We start from the raw sequence: 26,896 nt of genomic DNA on the forward strand, positions 1-26,896 counted from the left end.
AGAACAATCCATCCATCTGCTGGTCATCTGCTGCTTTATTGAGCTGCTCATCAGACACACAGGGCTGATGAAAGGACAAGAGCATACGTCTTCTGGGCCGTCACCTCAAAAATTATGTCTTATTTAATAGCTTCTGATTATTTCAGAGATTGGGTTAACAAAAGGTGCTAAGAGATAGCGATGAAAAGCATTGGAAAGGCTGCTTTTTGTCCTCAGCGCTCTGTGCAAGCAACTGCGTTCTACAGTGAACTTGGCGATCCGGTGCAGCAGATAATTTACTTCTAAACCCGCAGCATCACGTCGCGTGCTTTTCATTTCTGTATTAAGCGCAGTGCGAGCTGGACCTCTGCTGGCGAGAAAGAAGGCAGCAGGACGGAGACAGCGCAGCAAGGAGCCATCACCGATCTCACGCCGCAACGCCGCTCGGAGCCGCCAGCTGCAGCCACACAGCCGCAGGTGCAGCGCTGCCCGCGGACGCGTCCCTCACGGCCGGAGCCGCGCTCGGGGCACGATGGCGGGAAAGGTGCCCTCACGGCGCCCTCACACCGCCCCCGGCCGAGCAAGCCCAGGCAGGCCCCGCGCCGCCGCTTTCCCGCCGCACCTCCCCCGGCGACCGTTAGCGGCGTCGCATGGCACGCGGCGCGCGCGCGCAGAACCCCGCCCCGCCCGCGCCATGGCGGCGCAGCGGCTCCGCCGCTGACGGGAGCGGGCCGAGCCCGCCGCCGCCTCGCGCCACCGCGGCCCCGGGCGAAGGGGCCGCCATGCAGGAGCCCGACCCGGAGCGCCCCGCCGAGGAGAGCCCGGGAGGAGTCGCGGCGGGCGGGGGCCCGCCCGGCGAGGAGGCCTCGTGGCTGCGGCGGCTGGCGGAGGAGGCGCGGAGCGGCTGGCGGCTGAGCGCGACCCCCTCCGAGCCGCCCGTGCTGATGGTGGCGGCGGTGGAGCGGTACCTGGCCGAGGCGCCGCCCGCCGTCCCGCGCTATTGGTACGACGTGACGCTGGCGGACGACGCAGGGCAGGAGCGCTGCTACCTGGCGCCGCGCCTCAGCCGCCTGGTGCAGCGCGCGCACCTGCACGCCGGAGCGCGCGTGCGCCTGACGCGCTGCTCCTACCTGTACGACGAGCGGCGGCTGCGGCGCGGCCTGCTCTGCATTGAGGCGCTGCAGCCCGCCGCGCACCCCGCCTCGCCCCCACCCCCCACAGCGCCCTGGAGCCACGGCCGTGTCCCGCCGCCCCTGCGCGGGGAGAGGAGGCACTACCTGCCGCTCTGGAACAACGAGGATCCCTACGGGGACATCTGGGTGGCGGAGCGACCCCCGGCGCGGGTGGACGTCGACGGTAAGGCACGGGGAGAGGGGCGTTACGCGGGAAGGGCGGAGTGAGGAGCTGTGTGCCTCGGTGCCGTGCGCTGTGCTGGGCGCCTCGCTGCTGTACAGACGTGGAGGCACTGGAGAGTGTCTCAAGGATGGACTGTGGAGCTGTGGGGGCTCTGGAGCACAGGTGTGATGGGGAGCGGCTGAGGGAACTGGGATGGGTCAGTCTGGAGCAGAGGAGGCTCAGGGGAGATCTTAAAGCACAGCTCCCTGAAAGGTTGTGGTGAGGTGGGGGTCGGTCTCTGCTCCCAGGTAAAAGGGCGATAGGACTAGAGGTGATGGCTTCGAGTTGCACCGGGGGAGGTTCAGGTTGGGAATTAGGGAAAGTTTCTTCTCTAGACAGAGCAGTGGTGTGATGACACGGGCTGCCTGGACAGGTGGCGGTGTCACAGTCCCTGGAGGTGTTTGGGAACCATGGAGATGTGGCACTGAGAGTTGGTGGTTGAACTAGATGATCACGGTGGTCTTCTCCAACCTCTGTTATCCTGTCATTTTCACAGTTCACCTGGGAGGTCACAGGTCACTTCTGGGAGCAGTGACCCCAGCACCTCCCTGGTGCGGTTCAGCAGTCAGCAGATAACCCTCTTAGATGTGATGTGAAATCCTAGTCTGAGAATTTTTACTATTTGCTGAAAAGTGTTGCAGTGTCCAATCATGAATGCTTTCTGCTTTCTTTTCTTAATGGTAGTCTCTAAGCTGATTTCCCTTGGTCAGCTGGAAACAACCTGGAGAAGCAGAATTCATTTCCGCCCACTGCTGGTGAGAGTCCTGCACAAGTCTAGGCTAAGGTACTACGGGAAGCCAGAGAAGAAAATGGACATGCCGTACCAGGTAAAGAGGGCTCAGGTCAAGTTAATACTCTTGAACAAACTTTATAAAATATTTGGAAGTTATTATTCCCATATAATAAAGGCATAGAGTTAAAAGTTATTTTATAGCTGCTTTGTATTAAAAGTGCCACCTCCATAAACTTGCAAGGCCCTACTAAGTATGGAAACAGTGGAGTTACTGACTTTGGTTTTGGTTGTTAAATATAAAAAAATACTTGGAGTTTATATTAACTTAAAAGAGTAAATGTTTTCTGCTCTGTATGCTTTGGAAGTCAGAGATAGTCTGTCTGTACCAAAAAAAAAAAATTGTATTCTGTAATTCTTGCACTTTGTGATTTCCAGTTAGATTGTTTCACTGTGAAACTCTTACCAGCTCTCAGAACATGTTTTTCTTGCAGTATTTTTGCCTAGTGCTTCTTGGAAATAGGCAGGACACGTGGTTGGCTGTTCATAGAAACTGAGCACCCGTGAGCTGCTTGCTTATTCCTCCTGCTCCCCCAACTGGAGAAGGAGAAAAAACTGGAAGAGCAAAAACAATGAAAAACTCTAGCGTTGTGATAAAGACAGTTCAATAAGTGAAGGGAAGAAGAAGGAGAAACAAAAAAAATGATGCAGTAGCTTGATGCCCAGGCAGTGTCTGAGCAGCGAGTCCTTTGAAAAGACGATCCCCCAGTCTCAGTTCTGAGCTTGATGTTTTGTGGCATGGAACATCCCTTAGGTCAGTTCAGGTCAGCTTTCTCAGCCGTTTTGCTTCCCAGCCTCTTGCCCACCCCTAGCTTACTTGCTGCAGAAGAGAAACAGGGAATCAGAATAGCTTGCATTGGAAGAGACCCCAAGGATGATCAAGTTCCAGCCCTTCTGTCACAGGCAGGGCCACCAACCTCCATATCTGGTGCAAGACCAGGTTGCTCAGGGCCCCATCCAACCTAGTCTTGAGCACTTCCAGGGTTGGAGCATCCGCAACCTCTCTGGGCCTCAGAACTGTGGCACTGCTCAGCAGTAGCTAAAATGCTGATGTATTATTAATGCTATTTTAGTTGTGTGTAGAGAACATAGCACCATGCAGGCTGCTATGAAGAAAAATAACAGCATCCCAGCAAGACTCAATGGAGAACAGTGATTTACAAACAGGTCAAATAACTTGTGTGTTCTTCCATGGAAAGAGAGAGATCTTGTTCCAGGTTTCCATTCTCTCTGCATGTGAAGGTGAATCTTGGTCTCTTATAGGAGGAGAAATTTGTCACAAGCAGAGATTCAATTTAAAGATGCTCCTTACAGTGCAGACTGTCTTCTGTCTTGTGTCATGTTTTATCAAGAATGTTTACTCAATGGGCCTGTAACAGCTCAACTTTTAGAACAGGCTTTCTTATCGTTAAAATGTTATTCTAAATATTCTATCTGGTAAGGAAGAATCTTTTCTCTGGAAAAAAAAAACCTCACAGACTGGAACTGTTATCCCCTACTGTTACTGAATACTGGAAATAAGAGTTTGAGCTAGAGTAGCTGTGGATGAGATCTGTGGAAATTGGGGATTCCTTCAGCTTCAGTATTCAGTGTAACTTTTGGAACGTTCTCAGGCTCTGTTTGCAGTCAGTGAAATCTTCCCCTTCCCTACACACACACACACACACACACACACACACACACACACACACACACTAATGATAAATAAAAAATGAATGTATTTTGTCTTTTTCTTTAGGCTTACTTTGAAGTTGCCGATGGTTCAGGCATGATGTCCATGGTTCTGTGGAATTCCTTGTGTCCCGAATGGTATAACAGTATAAATGTTGGCACCGTGCTCCTCCTTGAACAGTATGCTGTCAAAGACAGTTATCCATTTAAAACACAGCCAACCCCAAGAGATCCACAGATGAAGAGATTTACTACAATCGGTTAAGTATTGCAGAAATCTGTTTTGATTCGATGAAATACAGCTGTAGTAGATGGCTCCTCACAGAAATGAAAAATAGAAATTGAATTTATTGATGTGTTGTCTATCCCTACATTCTAGCTCTGAAAAATGTCTTAGCATCCACATTGTTAGACTTCTCTGTTTAAATTTGGATCGCGTCTTTGAAGCTTATTACAACAATTAGTTTAAAACCTTTATTTGAAAATATATATGTACAAATCCCTGATCCTCCAGTACTGGATTTTAATCTGATTCTTTTTCCTGGTTAGTAATACAGATATCACTTGGGCATTGCTGATTCCTTCTTCCAGGCCATTAAGGCGCTTCATGGCTTTCATCTGAGTGTAGCCTTCAGTGGGAGCAAGCCTCAGTGTAAAGCTCCACTGAATAAAACATTGCTGATGCTGTCTGTACTGAAACAGCAGCACCGTGGAAGCACTTATTTGAAGAATATCCCTTGATTATGAGAAAGTACTTCTTTTCTTGCTGTTATTCGACAGGTATTCAAAGGAATTGTGCTGCAGAAGTACAGGTGTCACAATATAACAACAATAGCCTTTTCCAGGGTGGTTTTTCTTTCCTCTCCTGTTTCACTGAAAGTGAGTTTTCCTTCCCTTTACGGGCTTATACTTGGAACAAACAGCAGCCAACTTTCAGAAGATACCAACAGCTGAAACAAGCAACTGTGTTTGTGAAGGATGATGTGTGTATAGCTTACTGACAGTGATGGCTTCCTAATGCACTTGCTACAGTGCATAAAAGTAAACAACATTTTCCCTGCTAGTAGCAGTGTATTCTCTAACGAATCTTTGCCTTAAGATCAGATCTTAATGTCTGAAGAGTTTGTGATGAGTTGACAGGAGAGAAGTGTTTAGCCAGGCAATGAGAGTTTGGGAGGGAAGCTGATGCTGATTGCAAGCCAACCCTCAAAGCATTTCTAATTGTCGCAAAACCTTTCTATGGGAAGAGGATGGAATAAGATATGTTCTGAGATTACTTTCTCTATGGGCAAACCTGGCCAATTTTAACGGCTTTATTCACACTACATTACTGATTTCTGCATATGTGATTGGGTAGAAATGTTGGTGGAGAGAGAAAATGGAAATGAGCCAGCGGACAGTAAATTTTATCTGATGTAAGATCTAAGAGTCTATAGGAAAGTGCAGTGGCATGCTTTCAGACCACAGATAAACTGAGAACAACTGATGTTTAGTTCATACCAGCATGTATGTACAGTATCTTCTTTCTTAGCACAAGCCTCAGAGTTTTATCTTTGTAGGAACTTGAAAAGCAAATCATGCCATTTGGTAGGTCCTACATCTATATGTCATGCAAGAGAAGAGTCAAAAGGGAACAGAAAATCTAATAGCGCAGTTAAAATCAATTTTATGCAGCTCTTAAAAGCATGATTTTCTTTTGTTGAAGTTTGAATGACAGTATATCTGAAATCAAATGCTTCTAACTATTCTGTTAATATGTCTTTATGCACTCAATATGAATCAGCTGTATTTCAGTTTTTAAAGTTTGCACAATGAAAATTCCAGAAGCAAACTGGTTACAGCAATCAGTTACACTGAATTGATCAAGTAACAGTTACTTTTTTTCCATAATCTGTTTCCAATTCGTAATTCCATCACACACCAACTTTAGGATGTTCCTTTAAATTCAATCACCTGTAAATGTGTTAAGATGGATCTGGAGGATTAACAAAGTCAGAGTTCCTTAGGCCACAAGGGAAAGCACTCAATTAAGAGCACTTGCAGGCAATTTGCTGCCGGCCTATTGCCAGTTCTCTGTGAAATGAGTTCTGTAAAGCGCACATCTGTTTCAAATGTGGGATTGTGTGACGTACGGAGAGGTGCTGTTCTGTAGCCTGACATGGCAGAAGCTCAGCTAGTACCACCACCTTGAATTCTGCCTCTAGACAATGTGTGTATTGGGAATGTTTGTGGGACAGATCAAAACAGCTGCTTCAGTTAGCCTGGACTGACCTTCACTTCCGAGTCATTGCACTGTATAATCCTAGCCCAGTCTGTGACTTGTATCTAGCCTCAAAACGATAGAAAAAAACAAGATAGTTTTGATGCTCAGGAATATTTTATTTTCAGAAATTGTCTTTCAAACACTACTTGAAAGCACCACATGCAAAAACACGTTAATTCTTCAAATGCTTTTCTGGCAAGTAGCAGCCTGAAGAAAAGAAAGTAGAGGATCTGACTTCAAGTTTGACATCTTCCTAGTGTCACATGGTAGCGTGAGGGACCTGATAGGACCAACTGGACAGGTTGCTTATAGTTAGCAATTGCTTTTCTGAGTGTGTTATTTGAATAATCCACTGCCAAAGTGTCTTGTAGAAACTGATCAGATCAGTGTATTTCATACCAGTGTGATTTATCCAGCAACAAGAGAGACAGCGTTGTACCACTGTGTGTGTTCTGTAAATGAAGCCATTCCTTCTGTATTTTTATCCCCTCTCTCACTACTACCATGTTTGTAATTTAGCATCTAAACACTGCTTAATAAATGAAAATGTTCAGGTGCCATACCATAAACGTTAAAAAGACCTTTTGTTTTCTTGTGTGGCCATATCATTATTTCTATCATACTAATAACAACTTGAACTGGTATGGTATGTGGCTGTTTTCTTTTGCTAGTTCTGTCTTATTTTGCTTTGTGTCTGCAAGTCAGTTTTAGATTGCAGTGACATTTGTGAATGAAGCTAGAGTGGAAATATTTTGTAGCTGATTGGTGTTGTGTAAGTTTTGATGGCTTTTATTTTAATATCTGCCTGACCAAACTGATTGAGTCATGTAGAGAACTGGAAAGTTTAGCATTGTTCAGTTTAAAGATTTGCATTGTTGTGTGCTGTACCTGCATTCCTTACTTTATCTCAATGGAAACGTGAAGTCAGGGGGCTTCGCTGGTGGTTTCCCAAGCAGTGAGATGTGGTTGGAATACATCATTTAAGAAACTTCACTCAGTTTTGTTGTGGGTTCTCAGTTAAAATGAAAAGTGTTTTTTGAATTTGCAATAGTGCCTTAAATGCTTATGCCTTTTCTTTCTTTGTCAGAAATCAGCCTCAACGTACGAAACCCACCTACCAAGATAAGTATAATTTCCGAGGAAATGGTTAAGCCAGAGTGGGGATTGCCTGAAGTTAAATACCGGTTTGTTACAAGGTAAAGTTGAAGTTTGCTGTTTGTGAAGCTGGATCTTAGATTTCATAAAGTTACACTGAGCATTAATTGAAGATGTGTTTTGAGAAATTTTCTGAGAAAACTTATGTTTTGTCATTCGTTTCTTCTGTTTTGTTCTGCAGGACAGAGCTAAATGACTTACCCAACAATCATTCCTGTGATGTTATTGGCCTTGTGACCTTTGTAGGAAGGGTGGAACGAACAAGAAAGAAAGGTTTTTCTAGAAATATGACTTCTGAAATTTATCAAACCATTTTTAACTGTTTGAAGTAGCACTTACGTGTTTTTTCTTATTACTTGTTTATATAGAAGATGGTGAAGACTTCTGGCTCTATCGTTGGGCACATGCCATTGATGGGACCTCAGACAAACCATTCATACTGGAAATATTTGCAACTTCTCAGCCAGATGTATTTGAGCGTATTCACCCAAGTATTTATTTCTTTACAGTATTTTTTGGTTATTATTTTTTGTTTTTTCCTACTTGGTCACTAATTTCAAATACTGTGTATAATTGCCACTAAATTAAAAGCAAAAATCCCTGGATTACCACCTCAAATAGAAAATCACTGTTGAGGAATTAAAAGCAAAAAAGTGAATGTAATTGTTTGGAGCTCTTATCTCACTGTGATCTACCAATTAATCTAAGCAGCTGGGTATAGCTGCATAGCCTATCTGGAGCTCATCCGCTGTGGTTAATTTCAAGCAGAAACTAGTGAAGCACACCTGGGGTAATGTGCTGTTTCATCAGAGACAACTAAAGAAAGAAGGCAGCTGTTCAAATCTATTACTCTCTATGTCCATAAATAAGTAAATATTATTACTAGATATGATTAATCTAAAAGGACTGGAGGAAGGGAGAGGTGAAAGTAGAAAAGCTTTTTTTTTAATTTTAAAAAATATTTTTTCAATTATTTTTGTTCTACGGAAACCATCAATGAGCTGTGGTGGTTGTTGCATGTAAGCTGATAATGTTAAGTTTCAGACTGTGGACTCCTTAATTATGGATTTTAAAAGGGCTTCAAATATTTTTTTGCCCTTTTTCCTCTCCTCCTAGCCCTCATCCTTCTGGTGACGCTGCTATTTGTTAAATTGATTTCCTACCTGATGAAGTGTCTCCTGTTTTAGAGCTGGTGTGTATGCTGAAACTTTCCTGCCCAGTTCTCAAGTTGAAAACCTAATGACGTCTCCATTTTCTACTTTATAGCAATGGCTGAATGCATTCTGAAGTATTTATAGGGTCAATAATTAAATCAGCTTGTTTTGAGCACTTAAAATGAATGCTGTGTGTGTCAATATGAAGATCTGCCATCCATGAGATAGCCAGTAAAACAGAAGCATTTTTTTTTTCAGTGACATACCTGGTGTGTACGCAGATGAGGGTGGTACGGGATCTCTCTGAGAATCCTTCCCACACAGTTTACCTTACAACGTCAAATGAAAGTCAGATATTCATCACAGGTAACTTGAAGTAATTTTAGCTGTATGTACTTCTAATCTTAGTTGGAAAGGTTGTTGTGTAACAAAGTATGCAGTGCATAGCATTTGTTTCTCAGTCAGAAACGACTGAATAATGAATGGTGGTATTACAAAAAGGGAAAGATTGCCTTCTGGCGAGGCACTGAATCTTATGAGAAGTGAAGGCATTATCAATTAAATCATATATTTACAATTTCTTTCAGGTTGTTTTAATCATTTGATAGTGTTGCAAGGAAATCTACCCATTTGCTAAAATAAAAATTAATTGCAGCTTTTGTCTTCTACAGGATTTCCTTATTCCAGAATATTGGTGTGGTTGGGCTAAATTTATCTCAGTCAATATTTTTCCCAAAATATTCAGAGAACTGTTCTGTCCCACCTTTCCCAGCACAGAGGACCCTATATACATACCTCACGGCCTTGGAAGGGTTGTGCTGGACCACACTGCAGGGCATTCCTTCTAGATGCTTGTGCTGGAATACCCCCAGTACAGTACCCTGGCACTGTGTGCTGGATGCCACCAGGCAGTGCTGGGCACAGCTGTTTGTAGCACTTCTGTTGAAGCAGGAGGCAGATGGTGGCATGTTATTGCAGCTGAGCAATGTAGTGGCCTTATTGCAAGGCAGTGTTGGATGAAACAGGCATCTCTTTCCCACGTTTCTCTCTCCATCTCATGCCTTCGGTTTTACTAAGATACTACTCACTCAGTCTCAGTCTGAATCCTGCTGCTGACATGGAGGAATAGAGAATAATGTGAGCTAACAAACGATCTGAACTTAGTCAGTTGTATACATGTGGTTTTGGCTAATGAGCTGGGTAGTGCTCTATGCTTAACTGGACTAGCAAAACAGTTTAGTCTTTTTCTTAACAGATTATCTAAATTACACGTAAATGAAAGGTTTGAGAGCCAATTTTTTGTTTCTTTGTTTTCCTTCTGTTTTGTGCTTAGCTTTCTAATTAAATATTTTCCTCTAGAGTTTTTCCCCACTCTAGCTTTATTTTGTCTGTCTGCATCTTAAGTGAGAACAGCAGCTGGAGACTGCGAGCTGCTGGATGAAATCTGTTGCATTTGACAGCTTAGAAATAGACCTGTTCAGATTATTTGAGAAGACTGGTCAATATCTTAGTTTTAAACCCGCCAACATCTGCAAATGTAGATGTCTGTATGTTCATAACATACATCTTTGGAGGTTACCAAAGAGTGAAGGATGTGTAGGCCTTCAGCAGAGCAACAGAACGAAACGATTGCTGATTGTTTTATTCTTTCATAAACTCCTGTGAGAGAATGTCCTAGCAGCATTGCCAATTGTTGCATTTCTTTTTATTCCTTAACGTTTGTCTAACTTTTAAGTGTCAGTACAAGTGTTAAACAAGGAATTCAAGATACAACACCATTCTCTAGTGGGAAGATCTCTTTTGTGTTCTCAGGTGCAGTTTTTCTTTGTTCTTTTTGCGTGTGTTGTTCAGAATAGTTTCAGGCTAAAAATTGATGACAGTAACCTGCTTTATTTTTGATACTTGATTATTTTTGTTTTAAAAGGGTGGCACAAGGGCCAGCCATACACCAAGGATACTAAAGTGAAAAACTTCATTCAGTGGACTAGAACACAGAGTGAAGCTAATCAAATGAGGAAAACTGTCATTGGTGGATATTATCCTTTTCCACGACCTCCAAATAACTTTCTGAAGTATTGTAAAAATAATAAAGGTATCACATTGTCAAATATCTTTAGAGCCTTTTTCAGTTGAGATTACTTGGTTAGAAAGCAACAATGTTAGTGACTGTACAACTTTGTAATGCTATTTAAGAGAGTTTTCCTTTTGTGGCTTGTAACATATCATAGGCTAAATCCTCATCTTAAAGAAACTATCATGGCACCATTAGCTGCAGGAAACTCTTAATAACTTACGTGAACTGCAAGTCTGCCCAGAAGCCTTACTTTCACTGCTTCTAAATCAGAATTAAAAAAAAAAAAGGGAGTTATACTGAAGTGTATATTGCGTTAGACGTTTCACCTAAAGCACAAATTGTGGTATCTGATAATGCATACTGAAATATAGTGTGGGGAAAAAAGGCTTCTTGTTTAACTTCTTTTTCACGTGCTATGATGGGGTTTAAAATCCTTCAAGAACACATTTTTAAATCAATATTTAGTAACCAATGACTTTCAAGTTTGTTTTGAGACGTAAATGCAAACATCTTGGTACTGTATTTCTTTAAACTCATCATCTCATTTGTGGGACTGCTCTTTTGCAGTTGAATCAGTTTTGAAAGCCATAGGAGAGTTGGGAGAAGAGATTGAAGGTCTGCATTACAGGGAACACAAGCGCATTGCTATTCAAGGAATAATCAGTGCCATAAGATACATCAGCTGTAGCAGTGCAGCTGAAGATGCCTCAGGAGTGGAACCTGTGCAGGTACAGCACCTGAGAATTAATGCTGTAGCACTTAAGCAACTATGATTGTAGTTAAAATGGAGAATTTTGCATTTGATTCCAGAAGTGAGCTACACTGTCTCTTGATTAACTGCATTTGTTATTCTGGGAACAAAATAGTTTGGAAAACGACTGTTTGAAGACTTTTAAAAAGCAATGATTCAGTGCTTTTCTGTGGGTGGTGTGGCCAAGCCTTCTGTAACACTTCATAACTGCTTAGGAGCTGCTCATTTAACTGACCAGATAATTAAAAGTAAATTAGAATGTGAGAGAGCTGACTACAGCAATGTTTGCACTGTCACTTTCCAGACAGAATTTATCTTGTTAATGATTGGAAGGGAATTGCTGCTAGATAGAACTTCTGGAAGGTACAGTAAATCATTCGCTCTCAGAAATTCACTTGAAAACATTGAGGCTTTTGAGTTGGAAGAATTAGCTTTAAGTGCTTTAAAGCTCTTAATTAATTGTTGCAGAAAGATGCACAGACTCTTGAAAGTTCTCCTGTGTCAAAGCAAGATAATGTTCACAAGGGAAAAACAAGAAGCCTTCAAGCTGAAGAACTCGGGTCTTTTCGGGAGCCAAGTTGCACTCCTAGGGAACAGCATCAGCATCAAACTCAACTATCAAAAAAGAGTACAGCCAAGAGAAGGACTCTGCACAAATCATGCACAGACACAGAACAGTAAGCTCTTATCGTAACTGTAGTATATCTTCTAAAAATGTTTATGAAAATTAATTCAGAGCTCAGCCCCTGGAAAAGCATGTAAGGATGCTTAAAAAGCTGTTTATTGTATTTTAATGTTCACAAGGCAGCTACGTACCTCTCCTAGTATCCAGTGGTGATGTATGATTTAATTTAATGAAATGGTATTGCATCTAGTCCGACATAGGCAAAGGTTACAAATCCAATACAAGCAATGGAATAAGGAAAAAAAAAAGTCTGAGGAAAACCTTATTATTTTCAAGAGTAAAATATTTGCTTCTGTAAGGTTGTGATTTATGGTGATGTGTTTGTGTAAGAGCCAGTTTACCCATAACTGATCTTAGAAGCCTGGTGTATATAATGAAAGATTTAAAGTTTAGCGAGTCTCATCTCTTCACTTCTCACATCCAAAAGTCATAATGGTGGGAAAAGAGCAGGTGTTCAGAATTTTTTATGGGGAAATGAAGTGAAATATAATTAGGATTGAGTGAAAACTTTAGACAAAGAAATGTGGTGTGTTGAAGTTCTGTTTCGGCACTGTTAGAACAAACTTGTTAGTGGATTTCCATTCCACAAGATGAATTCCAGCATTCGAGTGTCTTAGGTTCTACTTGAAAGAAAAACATGCATGTACTTTGCTCTGTGTATTTAACAGAATACTGTAAAATAATGGTGAATTTCCTATCTTAAGGGGAACCACATCTGTTACTTCTGTATCCTCTTATCCCTATTACACGCGCTCAGCAAAAAAGAAATTAAGGTAAGTCATCTGAAGGTAACTATATTGAATAATTGCAATGCAATAATTAAGCAAAGATATTTGAAACTCTTACAGGTCAAAATTCTGTTGGAAGTGAGAGAACAGAACAGAGTAAAATTTAATATTTTTTATTAATTTTCTCTGCACTTATTCTAGGTAAAATATATGGAATTCTTTTATTCTGAAACATAGTTTTGTGTATGATACACAAATGTTTATAGCTACTTGTTCTGCTTAGGGAAAACACACTCACAGGGGTCCATCATGATAGATGGAGTAAGGTATACTGCATTTGTTTTAGAGAGATTGCAGTTTAAAAAGAAGAGTCAGATGTAGGATGGAAGGATGCTTAATTAGCAAGCAGAGCGAACCATGTGATACCATAGATGGTTTTGGTTGTAGTAACTGAGCTGTAAGTTATCCTCCGTGCTGCAGTGGTGGATGTGTTGTGGGCCCTGAGAAGTCCTGTGGCTCCTTCCACTACCCAGCACTCAGTCTTTATTGAGCTTGGTTTGGATCCAGAGAAGGATTTTACAAAACCCAACAAACTACCAGTTTGAAACTCCCAGGTGGGAGTTTCAAATCCAAAGTCTTGACAAGACTGGAAGCTTAAGAAATAACTATCAATAGAAATTTATTTAAAAAACCAGTGAATTATGTTACTTGTTAGTCTGGCTTACATAGCTCCTTTCCCTCCTGTGATTCCCTGTAAGGGCTGTAGGTTCTTTTCATTTGTTCCAAACATAGCTTGAGTAATTTGAATGTTTGAACCCCTCGATGTCAGTGATTTCAAAATGTCTGTTTTGTGTTGGTGGAGCTTTGGGTTTGTAGCACATGATACATGAAGGGGCTGTGAGGAAAGGCTGCGAGATGTGGGGCTGTTCAGCCTGGCGAAGGCTTGAGGAATTTCATCAATGTACATAAATGCCTGAAAGGGAGAGTGCAAAGGAGATGGCACCAGTGGTGCCCCGTTGCAGGACGGGAGGCGATGGGCAAAACCTGAAACACGGCAGGTTCCATCTGGGCATCAGGAAGCACTTTTTTTTACTGTCAGGATGACACTTAGATCCTCAGGTGCCTGCACCTCTTCTCTCCTCACTGAAAATTACATTTCTTTTGCTTGAGAAATATTTTTTTTGTTTGTTTTCCTGGGGAGAGTGGGTGGGAAGAATTTGTTCTCCCCTTTTCTTACAAGTGAAGTAAAAAGTTAAGGTCTGTTTACTTTGTTCTCTGCTTTTCTCAATCTGCTACTGTCCCCGCTACCTGTGTATCCTGTACTCTATGCCATTAGTGCTAGAACTCCAACTAAAGGAGGAGAAAGTCTGTGTTGGATTATGGGAAGCTGTTTCACTCTGTGTAATTAAAAGGTAACTTGTGTATTTCTGTAATTAACTGTGAAGTCATACTGAATTCTCCAAATTGCAGGGGAATAAATGGAAGGCTAGCCTGATGTCCTTTAAGCTTGCACTGTTCTCTGTTCTGTGGCTTAGAAGTGGTGGGACACCAGCTCTCACTGAAGTATTTTAATATGCTGATGAAATAACATCAATAGCAATATGTTTTGAAGTATGCATTGTAGCTTGGAATATTTTGTATCTAGCGTTCTGTGCAGCATTTCAGTGTGTGGTTGCCTTGCTGAAGGCTTTCTTGTTTTTAAACAGAATCAGTTTATTTTTAGGCTCTTTATTTGACAGCCTCAGTTCCTACATTTCTGAGGTAACTCTTACATAACAACATGTAGTGTTAGAATGTGTGTGACACATTCTGATTATTAAGGGTTTCAGGAAGAATGAGTTAAAAGGAAACTGATTAATTTAACACTCTTGTTGATACTTATATCCCTGCTGCCAAAGACATTTAACATAAATGTACTTTTGAGCTTTTTATATACCCAAAATTAGTTTAATCGGTGTGGATTAGTTTAATAGTGTGGATAGAGAAAGATCAAGAATTTCAGACCAGCTTATTTTATCCACCTAGGTGAAAAAACCACAGCAATAGCATTTTAATCTTCAGAAACTTAGCACTGCAGTTACCACAGAATTGCTGACGACATTCACATTCTAGACTGCTGAAAAGTAACTTGTCTGCATGCTTTTGTCCTTGGAGTGTCACTCATAAATGTTTGATACAACTCAGACCTTTCTCATTTTCTCCATCTTCTCCTTGCATCTGGAAATAACAAATAAAGGCCTTTGTTTGTTTGTTTCAAGCGGGTACCTGTGGAAAGCAAAGCAGAGTCTGCAGAATACAGCCTGCAAATAGGAAATTTGGCATGGGGCAAGTTCTCGTAAATTGGCACTGGCAAAATAAGAACATGGATGTGTTAGTGTACAGCAGCCCCAGCACACTGCTCTAGATGTCAGGTGCCTCGCAGTCTGGCTGGCAAAGAAGCTATAAATTATTATGTATAGACAAGTTTCCCTCCTCTATAAACTCAGCTGAACTTATGCTGTACAGACGTCCCGTGCAAAGTGTCCAGAAGGAGCAACCTGTTGCACAGGTCATCCCAGCCACAGATGTGTAAGGTGTGTGTAAGAAGCCTGGGAAGAAGTGGGGAAGAAAACTGGGGCAAGTTATTTCTACATTTTTAAGAGGCAAAAGCAGCTCTAAATCAGAACCTCCTCACCTTAACAAACAGGCTGTTTTAAAAGAAAAAGAAACCATTTCTATGACATCATCTTGTCCGTAGTATGGCTTGGTGTGCTCTTCTCTTTAATGAAGAGGGAAGCTGGCTTGTATCTCACTTGGCATGTTATTTCTGAGCGAGCTTTGTAATGCTGTGCTAAGTTTTCATGTCTGTTGTTGAGAAGGCTGAACTTTGAGAATCGGCTCTGTGGGCATTCATTTTTAATTAGACAGCTTCTGTTAATCATTTTATGATATCTTTAATGTCTTGAAAATTTATTAACATAGCTGATATGAAGGTGATTACTTTATTGCTATGCATATGCAGTAATTACACTCCAGGACGGTTCTAATAAAAAGAATTAATCATTCATAAGATACTATTTTAATGGAAAGATTCTTTTATCTAAAAATAATACATAAGAGGAACGATGTAATTACTGAGTTCTTCTGAGAAAGATAAGAACTTTCCTGCTAGATTTCTCCAGAAAGTGTAAAATCCTGCTGCATAAAATTAGGCCTTACAGCTTGTATGTGCATTTCCAAGATTGCACTGGACCTCTGAATTTGAAAAATATTTTGGGCCATGTAGTGGCATTGAAGTGCATTGCAGTTTTTGTTTATCAGTGCTATTCACACAGCTGTGCTCTGAGGTCAGTTGGGTTGTGGGGACAAAGTGAGATCACAGTGCTGTGAAGTCCACTCTGGTAACTACTTTGTTTTCAAAATTAAGTGGCTGAAACCTTAATTGATCAGTCTGTGCTGTTTGAGTGAGGATTCTTTTGTGCCTCGGGGTGAACATGACGAGATAGTCACTCTGATACATAGCTCACACCATGGGGATAATGCATTTCTTAGAATGTATTTAACACCCAGGAAACACAGTGTATTTCCTTTTGTATTTTCACCACTGTATTCTAGGTATTTCCTACTTGTTATGAAACATTAAAAGAGGGTTTTTAAGATTTATCTTCATTACAAAATTGCAAAATGAGCAGAAAAAATCAAAATCTTTTCACAACTGAAGTAAAGAATACCCCACTGAATAGCATGTACAGGCTTTCTGTTTTTCTTTGTCTGTGTATTGTTTCTGTGTACTTGCAGTTACAGTGCTTTATTAGTAACCACTTAAGTAGCCCAGAATTTCAGAGGTACCTTAAAAATTAGTCTTGCCTGCATCTCACTTGTGATGCAAGATCCAGTAGAGGGCAACAAAGACTGGCTTTTGTGTGTCTACTTCCTTGTCTACTTCCTTATCTACTTCATAAAGCAATGAAATAAGGCGGTTCTTATCTTAAGCTCTTGAAAATTGATTTACTGAGGTCTCATTATGTCCAGCTGAAGTCGTACAGTGTGAAACCAAGAGCAAATGCTCACTCATTCAAGCCCGTTTCATTTATCACTAGACATCTGCCAAGATTAGAACTTTTGCTGGGTACTGGTTGAGATAAAATAGATTTATAATATATTTTAAATATATATATATATATATATATATATGTATATGTATATGTATGTTTCATTTTTATAGCTTGAATGAATTTCAACATGAAGATTCTGTACAAGGACAGGCTCCATCAGACAGCTCACAGTGCTGCGCAGGTATGTCACAAGTAGCTGCTTTGTTTAGAAGTTTAAGCCAACTTCTTCTCTTCAGGTCCAAAACAGGCAAAAGTATCCTTAGAACAACTGTTTTTATAATCAGCTCTTCTGTACTACAGAGGCTGTAGCAACCTCTAGGGAGCTGCTGTGGCTTGCTCTGATCCCTGGTGTGCTATGAAAGCTGTCAGCAAGGACAGCATTAGGCTGTTTCCCAGCACGAGAAATAGAGTCTCAGTGTTGCTTCATACAAGCTGTAAGTCTCTGTTGTGCCTCAGAAGCATTGCTCAGGAGACTCAGTAGTGTAAGTCTTCACATCTTCTTTTGACACTTCTTCCTATAGTGATATGCATGTGATAAAATTGTTCCTCTCCAAGAAGATAGTCCCAAAACGATATGAGTACATAATTAACAAGACAAATACAAGATGTGGGAGGAAATGGGTGCGGCATACAAGCCAGTCATGAGAACAATGTTTTGTTTTTTTTCTCAGTTAATCTTATCAATTATTTCTTTCTTCTTCTGTAACTGAAATACAAAGTCATATTCTAAGCAGCTGCTTTCCTGATATTTATTTTTTGGATGAAGGAAGAAGTCTGATTTGTTGTCATTATGTGAAGCATGGCCTGATTTTTATTTCATGCCAGTACTTTGTCATGTTTTCTTCTTTTTGAATGTTGCCTGGTAAGAATTTAACTGTGCTGGAAATGTTTTGAAATGGGCTTTCTGATAAGCTGGATGGAGGGGGTTCCAAGTCAGTAGTGACAGATATATAAGTTTTTACCATAAACAATCCTCAAACTGTTTATAATAATAGGAAAGAAGAATGAAGCTATCACTATCTGTATAGAAAAGAAATTGAAATGCAGCATAGTCGTCAGTGTCTGTGTAGTTATTGTGGAGGAATGGGAAAGTTTACCTTCACTTGTGCACGTTTTAAACTTGTCATGGTTTCGGAGCATTCTTTAAACAAGTTGTTCACTCTTCAGAAATGGGCCACAGTGTCCGAACGTAGCCTCTAAGGTTACCTGTTTGCTCACATTCCAAACGTAGTTCAATTCTTTGTGTTCTTTGTTTTGAACGTGCTGCCACAATTGAAATGTTCTCCAGAAAATATTTCTCATCGAGTAGAGAGGTGATGATCCTATGAGCATATAAGCAACTAACTCTTTATCAATAACAGACCAAGAAGAAATAAACGATACACCTGAAACTGAAGAGATGGCAAGAACCTGCAGCTCATGGCAGAGTGACCTGTGGGCACAAGTGAAAGACAAGTTGATGAAATATTTGCATCACAGCACGATTTTCCCAGAAAGCATCCCATGTAAATTTGATTACATGTACAAAGACTTACTTATGCAACAGTACAACCTTCATGCAGCTGTGCATCAGCCAAAAGAAACCAGAATAGATAAAAATATCAATGAATTTAAAAGCACTGGTGGCCTTGGATATTATGAAGTGACAGTTCTGGGTGAGTACTTGGTGGCCTGGCATCTAAAAATGATTAACCAAGAACAGAATAAGATCTTAGTTGTTTCCTGTGTTAAGAATGACTTGGAGGTTGGTCAGAAGTTGAGTGGATTTCCCTGGCTTAAGCCTTTGAATGTGTGGGTATTTAAGTTTAAAAAAAATAATAATTAAAAAAAAAATTTGAGATATTGGATCTTTGCTGGAGGAATGAATTAGGATCATATTTCACCAGAAAGCTGTATTTCATTAAATTTACCATCACATCATTAATTTTAATTACTGAATATTTTGTTTCTGCTGTCACTTTCCATTTAATTGCAATTTTGTTTATAGGCTTACATTTCTTATTTGAAGACTGCGTATGGTTCCTTCAGCTATTTATTATTACAGTAAAATATACATTCTGTTCAGTCGTTCAACCAGTTTGACTTAATAAAGTAAATAACTCAATTCCTCTTTATTGTCAGCTAACTTTTCTGTTAGAGAGGTGTTCATCAGGAGTAATTAATGTTCTTGAGGACACCTTTTGATCTTTTTGAGCTTCTTTTGAGCTTTGTCCTCGTTGAAGTTTGTTTTTTTTCTTGGTTCAGTTGTTCCTGAGGTACCTTTTTTCTGTGCTAAAAAAAAATTAAGAGCTTGTATTTTAGCCATTCTCATCAACTGCTCTGCTGCTTTTGGTTAGCACAAAGCATCAATTGATTGACCTTTAAATAGAAATGTGCAAGTTGATGATAAATATGCAACAAGATCTCTTCCACTGCCGTGGAATATTAATCTGTTTGGTTTGTTTTGCCAATAAAAGGAGAAGGAAATTGGCTGGATTAACAGCGCTTATGTTATGTTCCTGCACTTTAAAAGTTTCCATTATTTACAAAGGAGGATTTGCAGAAAAGGTGTTTAAACATTTACAGTCATTAGAATCCTGGAACATGCAATGTAGGATTCAAGCTGAAAGTAACACAGGTACTGCACCACCTACTGCATAGATATACTGGATGTAAATCAGATTTCTTTGCCTTTATAGCAACTATAAAGCTCTAAAGGAGTGTGAAATGGCACCCTCTATTGCTTTAATGCTCTTTGAGCCAACTGCATTGTTAACCTTAAAGCCTGCTGCTTTAACTAGTGGTTTCAGTGTATGTGTGAGCTGAGATGTGTTTGTCATTGGTTATTAATTAGTGAACAAAGGGCACATGGCTAAGAATCTTCTGATGGTACTCTGGTCACTCTGAAAGCAGTGCCTCCTATTTATTTCCGTGGAAACAGCAACAAAGAGTAGTAACACTATTGGATAGAGCAAATTCTCAGCTACAAAACACTATTTGTAAGCATAGTCACCACCATTGGCTGTGCTTTTGTCAGCAGTGCACAAGAGCCTGCATGCCACGCTCATCAAAATCAGCACCAGTGGAGCTGACCACTCTCACCACAGCTGAAATGCACCACTCTCTGCCTCACTGTGCTCACATCCACTTTTGTTCTCCATCGACATTCAGCAAGTGTCAATGAGTGTCAGTAGGTACCATTTCTTCCACGTGGAGGAATTCAGTCTCATCCTTTGCTCCATACACAACTTCCACACCAGACGCCATTCTGTCAGACTGCCCTCTGCTGTCACAAGGCCACACAGTGTAAGGGAAAACGTTTGGGAAGGTGGAACTTATCCTGCCATGCCACCAACATCTGCCTCTGACATCATGGGCTAACATCCTAACACAGCAGGCATTATTTCAGAGCAGCCTTCATGTATACCAATGTTCAGCCTTCAGTAGTCTGATTGTTTAAAAAAAAAAAATAAGAAGAAATGCACCATTAAGTTGTTGATAGACTGGAGATGAAGTTTACCACTAACAGATACCTTTTCTAACAGGTATAAACCACGATGTTGCAATAGACGTTGCCTTTCTCCCACTGTTTGGTCATGAAGATCCCCACTTATTTCCTGTAGAGGAAGATGAAAGTGATCCGTTGCTGTCTTGCATGAGTTGCATCTCTTGTCAGCAGAAGGCCACTGGCAATGGAACATTTTGTGACGTGTTTCCACTTTCAAGTAAGACTGGCTTTTACTGATGTTACTCTTCTGTCTTTTGTTCTATCTTTTGTCCTATCTCCCAGTGCAAACTTCAGTTGTACATCAGGCATTGTTCTTCTCTTCACTGAAACATCTGAAATTGATGTGGCCATCTTTAATAAATAGATATAGTGCTGAATTTTGCAAGCCTTTGCTGGGGCTGTTTTTGTACTTGGAAAATAGTATTTTAATATCCAGAACACAAACTCCAGAGTGACCTAGGTGGTGCCTGCAGTTATTTGCTGATGTAAAATTACACTGACATAGAAGTCATTATAAGCATGTGAATAATTGCCTTCATCTGCTTTGAAATAGAGTAGAATAGCAGTCAGTCCACCCATTTTGCTGATGTCACTTGGAACAGCTGCTTTAATGTAAGCTACCATGCCTGTAAACCAAAGTATTTTCCAACTACTTAATTATTTTATCTCAGATTATACTTCTCATTGCTGACACCTCACAGCAAATTCGATGATCACTGTTAATGCATGTCATCCTGCACAGTGCTATATAGGTATGGTGTTTTCCTTATGTTTATACAGACAGACCTGATTTTATTCAAATGCATCTTTGTTTTTCCTTCAGTTGTGCTATAAAATATGAGAGCCGCTAATGTTCAATGCAGATTTCAGCTTTTTCATTTCTGAGTTCTGATGCTGTCATTTCTGGTGGTTGAATTTATTAATGAGATTCTACCCCAAAAAATAACCACTTCACAGCTGCCCAATACTTAATAGTCCAGGTGTATTTTTCAGTGAAAGAAGGTTAAATGTCTACATTTTCCATAACTTCATGGAAGAACATGTCAATTCATCGTGCTGTACATATCTTAAGACGACTTTTCTTAACTTCTAGGTGAAACTGTGAAAGCAGCAATGGACCTCGACGGCAAACATGTTGTCTGTATCTTGGACGTCTGTCACCTGGGTGATGACAAGGTAGAAGTCTTTCTGAGCAAAATCTACAAGACAGTGGAAGCTGATGTGCCAGATCCAGTTTAATTTAATAATTTATTTTTCAAAATTAGATACTGTTGAAAAGGAGGGGAATAAAACTGCTGTAACTTGAATACACCCTCTACACACTGCACTTTTCTAGAATGAGCAGACAAAAAAATACCATTCTTACAACAGAACAGTTGCAATGGTCATCCACATAAATGAGAAGGACAGTTGTTGCCTTATTTGTGACAGTCATGGATCACATTATTGCACAACGTCTTGGTCGCTTGTGTTCAAGAAAGATGAACTGGCGATACAGTGAGCTTCTGGAAGGAGACGGAGAAGCACGACTGTGATTTCTCTCTCTCTGCCTAAGTACACAGAAATGTAAGAAATGTATGTATTTAGGTGAGAATTTAGAAGAGAGGTAGGCTTTCCCAATACTAAAGGCAGTGTTTGTAATAGAATTAACTGGCCACAATAAAAATTTAGGCTGGAAATTTAAATTGTCTTGAGGATAAGAACTGTTATGTCCTGGAGTGATCTTTCAGTGGGAGGTAAGAGAGACAGCCTAACTGCTTGCACCTTGCAGCCTTTAGTACTGGGGGCTGAACTCAGTGGTCTAAGAAGATATTTCAGTTCTTTTTACCTGAGCAAAGTCACCTATATTTCTGTATGTCTGCTTTTGTATGTACAATGTTGGGGAGTGGATTTTAATGTATTTTATTTATTAATTTAAAAAATGAAATATTAAACTTTGTTAGTGAAGCTTGCTTCTAGCTTTGCAAGAGAAAAACTTTTTAAGAATTATGAAACGTGGCAGGATACTGTTTGTCACACCATTACTTTTTTTTTTTTTTCCCTGTTCACTGCTGGTACTGTCATTTTTCTTTTTGGTAATAGCTGAATGAGAGAACCCAGGAGCTGCAAGAAGCTGCTGCTTCCAGATGCCCAAGTGCTCTAAAATCCTGTCAATTCTTTGACTCTATATTAAGTAGCAGCTGCTGGCTCCTCCTCTGCTCAGAACTAAGTCCCTCCTTCTTCATACTGGCCTCAAATCACTTATACAGGTGGATTTTTATGAGGTTATTCTGAAGTAGGAGCTAAGACACATTGCTAGCTGACAGCTTGTCCATATGAAATGCTGGTCTCGGTTCAGTTGTTTGACAAGAAACGACTTATAGAAGCAGATTTGTTCTGTTGTGGAAAACTTTCCAGGTGTGTTTTAGCAGCCCAGAGCTTGGTAACTGAGAGGCATCTCTTTCAACTACTATGTCATTCATTCACTGTGAGGACAGTGGATTTTGTCTTCGAGTCCTTCCAGTCTCTACCCTAACTTCAGTTAATGGTAATTGAAGAAGAAACTTAACTGCCTTTATTACAGTAGAATTTCATATGCAACTTGATATATAAAGGCATTTACTTTTTATTTAAAAAAAAAAAAAAAAAGTATTCTGGTCTCTATGATGGTTTACAATTTAAAAATGTATTAATGAGAGAAGTTTAACTTAAATTGCACAGAGGCTGAAAGTTAATTAAATGTGATTGTGTATTGTATGTTTATATTTTATATATATCACATAGTATTAGTTCTGGAGCAATGCTTGCCAAATCAAGTCTTTGTAACCATACCACAGAAGGCAAAATGAGCACATAACCATCCCAGAAGAGCTGGGTGTTGCTTGCATGTGTAATTTCGATGTTCATGGCTATGTGAAGATAAGAGACCATTGCTCTAGAATGAGGAAAATTAGCACCAGCACTTGTGTACCAAACTGAGCCCTGCTGACTGTGTCAGTATTTTTTTTATTGAGATGTACTTCAGGTGGAAGTCTAATTTTAATAAATCGATTATTTCTAGGAGCAATTTTTGAAAATGATTATCTTTGTGTAAAAGGACTGATGTGGCAAACAGTGTCACAGTCACTTTATTCAGTTGCTCAGGCACTTAGTCCATCCCATGCAATAGACATACTGTTTAGAATAGAATACTGTTTGCTGCATCGCACTGTCTTTACTACACTTTAAACAGATAGCATTAATCATCTGATCCTCCATGTTAGGAGGTTTCCTAACTGTAAAAGAAATGTCATTGTGGTGTTGAATATATGTAACTTGCATTTGAGACTTTTTAAGTGTATAACTTTATTTTACCGAAGTCACAGTTTAAATTTTTCATGGCAAAAAGGGAGGAGATTCATGAACTCCTTCCTGTAGAATGAAGTGCCAACATTAGAATTGTACACTTTCTTTGTATGGGCAGAGAATATTCAATGCCTATCGTAGACTTTGAATGTGGATACTCTGGGTAATGCTTTACCAACCCCATCCCCAGAAATTACACTGATTCTGAAGTACTGCAGTGTGAATATATGGTTCCACCAGTCTGTCTGTCTCCTTTCTCCCTGTCAGAGCAGCACTGCAGTACTGGAGGTGGGGGAGGGGGAAGGTCCTCTCTGCAAAGAAACTACCCGCTGTTTTGTTTCACTTGGAGTTTATTGACTGAATTATACAACAAAAGTGATTTTGATCCTGAGTCTATCAAAACACATTAATTTTGCTGTGTGAAACCAGGATACAGTGTCTTTACTCCTGCAAAATATGTCATAGGAATCCTCTTCCTTGCTGCTGTATATTGCCACTGCTAAGAGGAGTGTATCACCAGGTTGCATTCTGTAACTGTGTAATTCATATCCAACCAAAGAACTTACTCTAAAACCTTACATTTCCATATTTCTTGTGTTTCCAGCATTAAATGAAAAAATAAACCAGATGAAGGTAAACTAAGTGTATAGCTAATGGTACTTTTGAGTGTGTAAACCTAAGTCATATTATCTTAAAGGTCAATTTTATGTGTTGTAGCAATAGTGTAACACTGAGAACTGGATAATATAAATAAAATAATATCAATAAATGTCTTGGATTCTTTCTTTCGTTTTTGTAACTTTGCTTCTGAAAGCTGTTGCAGGAATCCAGAGTCACGGTGCTTCTTTCAGTCTTTACAGGAGAACAAGGTTAAGCTTTCATCAGAATGTATGTACGGTGTTGTGGCACGACAGCAGACCAAAATGAACACCTTGCTAACAGAGTTTTGCTATTCATCGTTATAAAATACAACTGTGAATTTAAAGGAAGAACCCATATCCAGAATGGAGAGTGAGAATCGTTCAGACATGTCAGTGAGAATCTTGAAAGTGAGCTCGGGTGGGCAGAGGGGACTCCAACAGTCTGTTTTAAGATTGTTTTCCTCCACGTCTGACCTTTTCAGTGAGGGGGTTTACATGGCACATCACGCTGTGAGGTGAGCGCTTGGATCACACAATGAAAGATGATCCTTCAGGAGTGACATTCAGGTTGAAATGTGAGACTCTGGAGCGGCAGGCTTAAGCAATCTCTTAGCAAACAGCACCACGGCCCAAATTCGGCCAGAAAGGAGAGATCTGAGAGGAGATCCGTGCTTCCTGAGAGAAGAGCAGCAAGTTAGAGCTGAGGGTTGCTTGATGGTTCCTGTGTTCCGCGTGTCTGCATCACAATAGGCAGGTGTGCCTTGCGCTCCTTCCCAGCCCCCACTCGAGATAGGTGTGTTGACGCAGTGAGGAGCTGTGTGGGTGGTGTCGGATTCCTGCTGGCACTGAAATTTCAAACGAACCAGCAGGCTGTGGGCTAACTATGGCCAGCGCCGGCTGAGAATATCCATAGGCTTCTGCGTTTTGTGCACAGACGGATAAGCGATGAGGCGAGGGAATAAGTTGGGTGCCACCTGCTTCCTGGTGATCGCTGGTGTTCTGTTCAGGACTACAGAGACCACTGCTGAGCGCGCCTTCGTCAGTTTGCTCTACTTCAACAGCACCAGCAACAGGTCTGCGTCCGAGCAGTGTGAATGCGGCCTGTACGGGCTAAACTCTCCTCTGCTGAGTGCTCAGGGCTTCGTGGCCATTCCCAAAGCCGCCAGTCTTCAAGCCTGCGACTGGAACACCCAGTTCACCGTCACGGAACTGCCGTGGATCGCGCTGATTGAAAGAGGCAACTGCACTTTTGCTGAAAAGATCAAGGTGGCGGCCAGGAGGGGTGCGACGGCAGCTGTGATCTACAACGCGCCGGCCAAGCGCAGTTACCCCATCCCCATGTCCCACATCGGTGAGTGTTGTGCTGGGGAGCGCTGGGACCCCATGCTGCCGTTATCTTTGGCCCAGCGCAAGCGGAGGCATCTGTGCTCGTGATCGATGGTTGCTTTAAACAAGATACTTGAAGGGGGGGGAAAAAAAGCATTATGAGATTTGAGTCTCGGCTTCGGTATTAAGAAATACCCCGCTGTTGTGTTCGGTGCAGCCCGATGGGTGAGTGTCTGAAGTTAGAACGTTTGCTGCTTTTACAGCAGATCTGCTTTGGAGATGGTAGCATATATTTCCAAGGCTGGAGGATACACGTGAGCCCACAAGTGCCTGCAGCACAGGTATGTGCTTTGCAGATTGCAAGCCAGATCTTGCATTTGGGGTTCTTTTCCAAATTTTTGTAGTGCTTTCTGAACAGCTGCCGATCTCAGCCTCTCCTGTGATCCCTGACCAAAGATTAGACAAAAAGATACTAATCACTCCCTCTGGCTCCAATAGCTGTGAATCTGTGGTGGCAGAAGTCAGCTGTGATCTGCTATTGCTTGGCTCTTACTTCTGTGTGTGTTTCTCCAAGTCAGCCTGGCAAAATGATTTAGTAAACATTTATTAAAATGTTTCAGTGCGCAGCAGACCTGGACGCAGCTACTTCTCTGAAACGCACTCTGGTGGTGTGCTGCTGTGCCAAGAATCCTTTGGTTGAGGCCTTCCTTGTGTGATGTTAGGAGCAAAATGAGGAAGCTTTAATGCCAGTGTAGGCCAGCACGCTGCTGACCACCTCCCCAGTGCTGCCTCAGCAGAATTACAGGTACAGACCCAAAGCTGAGTGGTTTGCAGGAGCACTGCAGGCTGGTTATGAGCCCAGCCACGTCCAGTGCTGCACTCTCAGCTCCAGGAAAACACATCCTAAACAAGGTATTGCACAATGCGTGCACTGAGTGGCGTGCAAAGCACAGTGCTTTGTTGTGAACCACAGCCAGCTGCAGCTGCTCTGGTAGCACAGTAGAGCCAGTGTTTGCAAAGCTCATTACTGGAAGTATGTGGCCAATAACCTCCAGCTTTGCTTTAACTGTGGAAAGCTGTTTAGGCTTCAGTGGCCAGAATGAGAAGATTCACGTTACCTCAGTTTCTTGGTTTGTTTGTGGAGCTTGTCAGCTCACACAAGCTGACAAGGTCAGGGAAAATATACCCCCTTTGGTAGGTGGCACTAGGTTTTGTGGCACAGAAAGTTAATACACGAGCCCAGTGCTCATGTGCTAAATACAGTGAGGGTAACTGATCTCAGTGAGAGGAGTCCTTCATGTAGTCTAGTCAGTGAAGGAGAAGCATCATGCCCTGTGTTTGTTTCCTTCATGCAGAGCTGAGCTGTACTGTTTGTATGG

At 41.2% G+C, this 26,896-nt stretch overlaps 1 protein-coding gene across 1 annotated transcript; it reads left to right on the plus strand.

Moving 5' to 3' along the window:
- The first annotated feature begins 491 nt into the window (after window positions 1–491).
- RADX (RPA1 related single stranded DNA binding protein, X-linked) lies at window positions 492–24,319 on the plus strand. Its single transcript, XM_031554741.2, has 15 exons — window positions 492–1,335; window positions 2,059–2,201; window positions 3,903–4,095; window positions 7,186–7,294; window positions 7,435–7,526; window positions 7,622–7,744; window positions 8,666–8,773; window positions 10,332–10,499; window positions 11,049–11,209; window positions 11,701–11,909; window positions 12,622–12,690; window positions 16,850–16,920; window positions 18,101–18,394; window positions 20,264–20,443; window positions 21,320–24,319. Exons 1-15 carry the CDS (start codon window positions 630–632, stop codon window positions 21,463–21,465), a joined length of 2,772 nt encoding a protein of 923 aa, XP_031410601.2. The 5' UTR covers window positions 492–629; the 3' UTR covers window positions 21,466–24,319.
- Window positions 24,320–26,896: the final 2,577 nt, after the last annotated feature.

Source organism: Meleagris gallopavo, chromosome 9 (genome assembly GCF_905368555.1).
Source record: "Meleagris gallopavo chromosome 9, MGAL_WU_HG_1.1, whole genome shotgun sequence".
NCBI classification, from domain to species: domain Eukaryota; kingdom Metazoa; phylum Chordata; class Aves; order Galliformes; family Phasianidae; genus Meleagris; species Meleagris gallopavo.

What these genes read in the sequence shown, in the direction of transcription:
- RADX (XM_031554741.2), top strand. Translation starts at nt 630, where the DNA reads ATGGCACGCGGCGCGCGCGCGCAGAACCCCGCCCCGCCCGCGCCATGG. An exon ending in AAATACCGGTTTGTTACAAG is followed by an intron (nt 7,295 to 7,434) that starts GTAAAGTTGAAG and finishes TTTGTTCTGCAG; the next exon opens with GACAGAGCTAAATGACTTAC. An exon ending in CAGGAGTGGAACCTGTGCAG is followed by an intron (nt 11,210 to 11,700) that starts GTACAGCACCTG and finishes TAATTGTTGCAG; the next exon opens with AAAGATGCACAGACTCTTGA.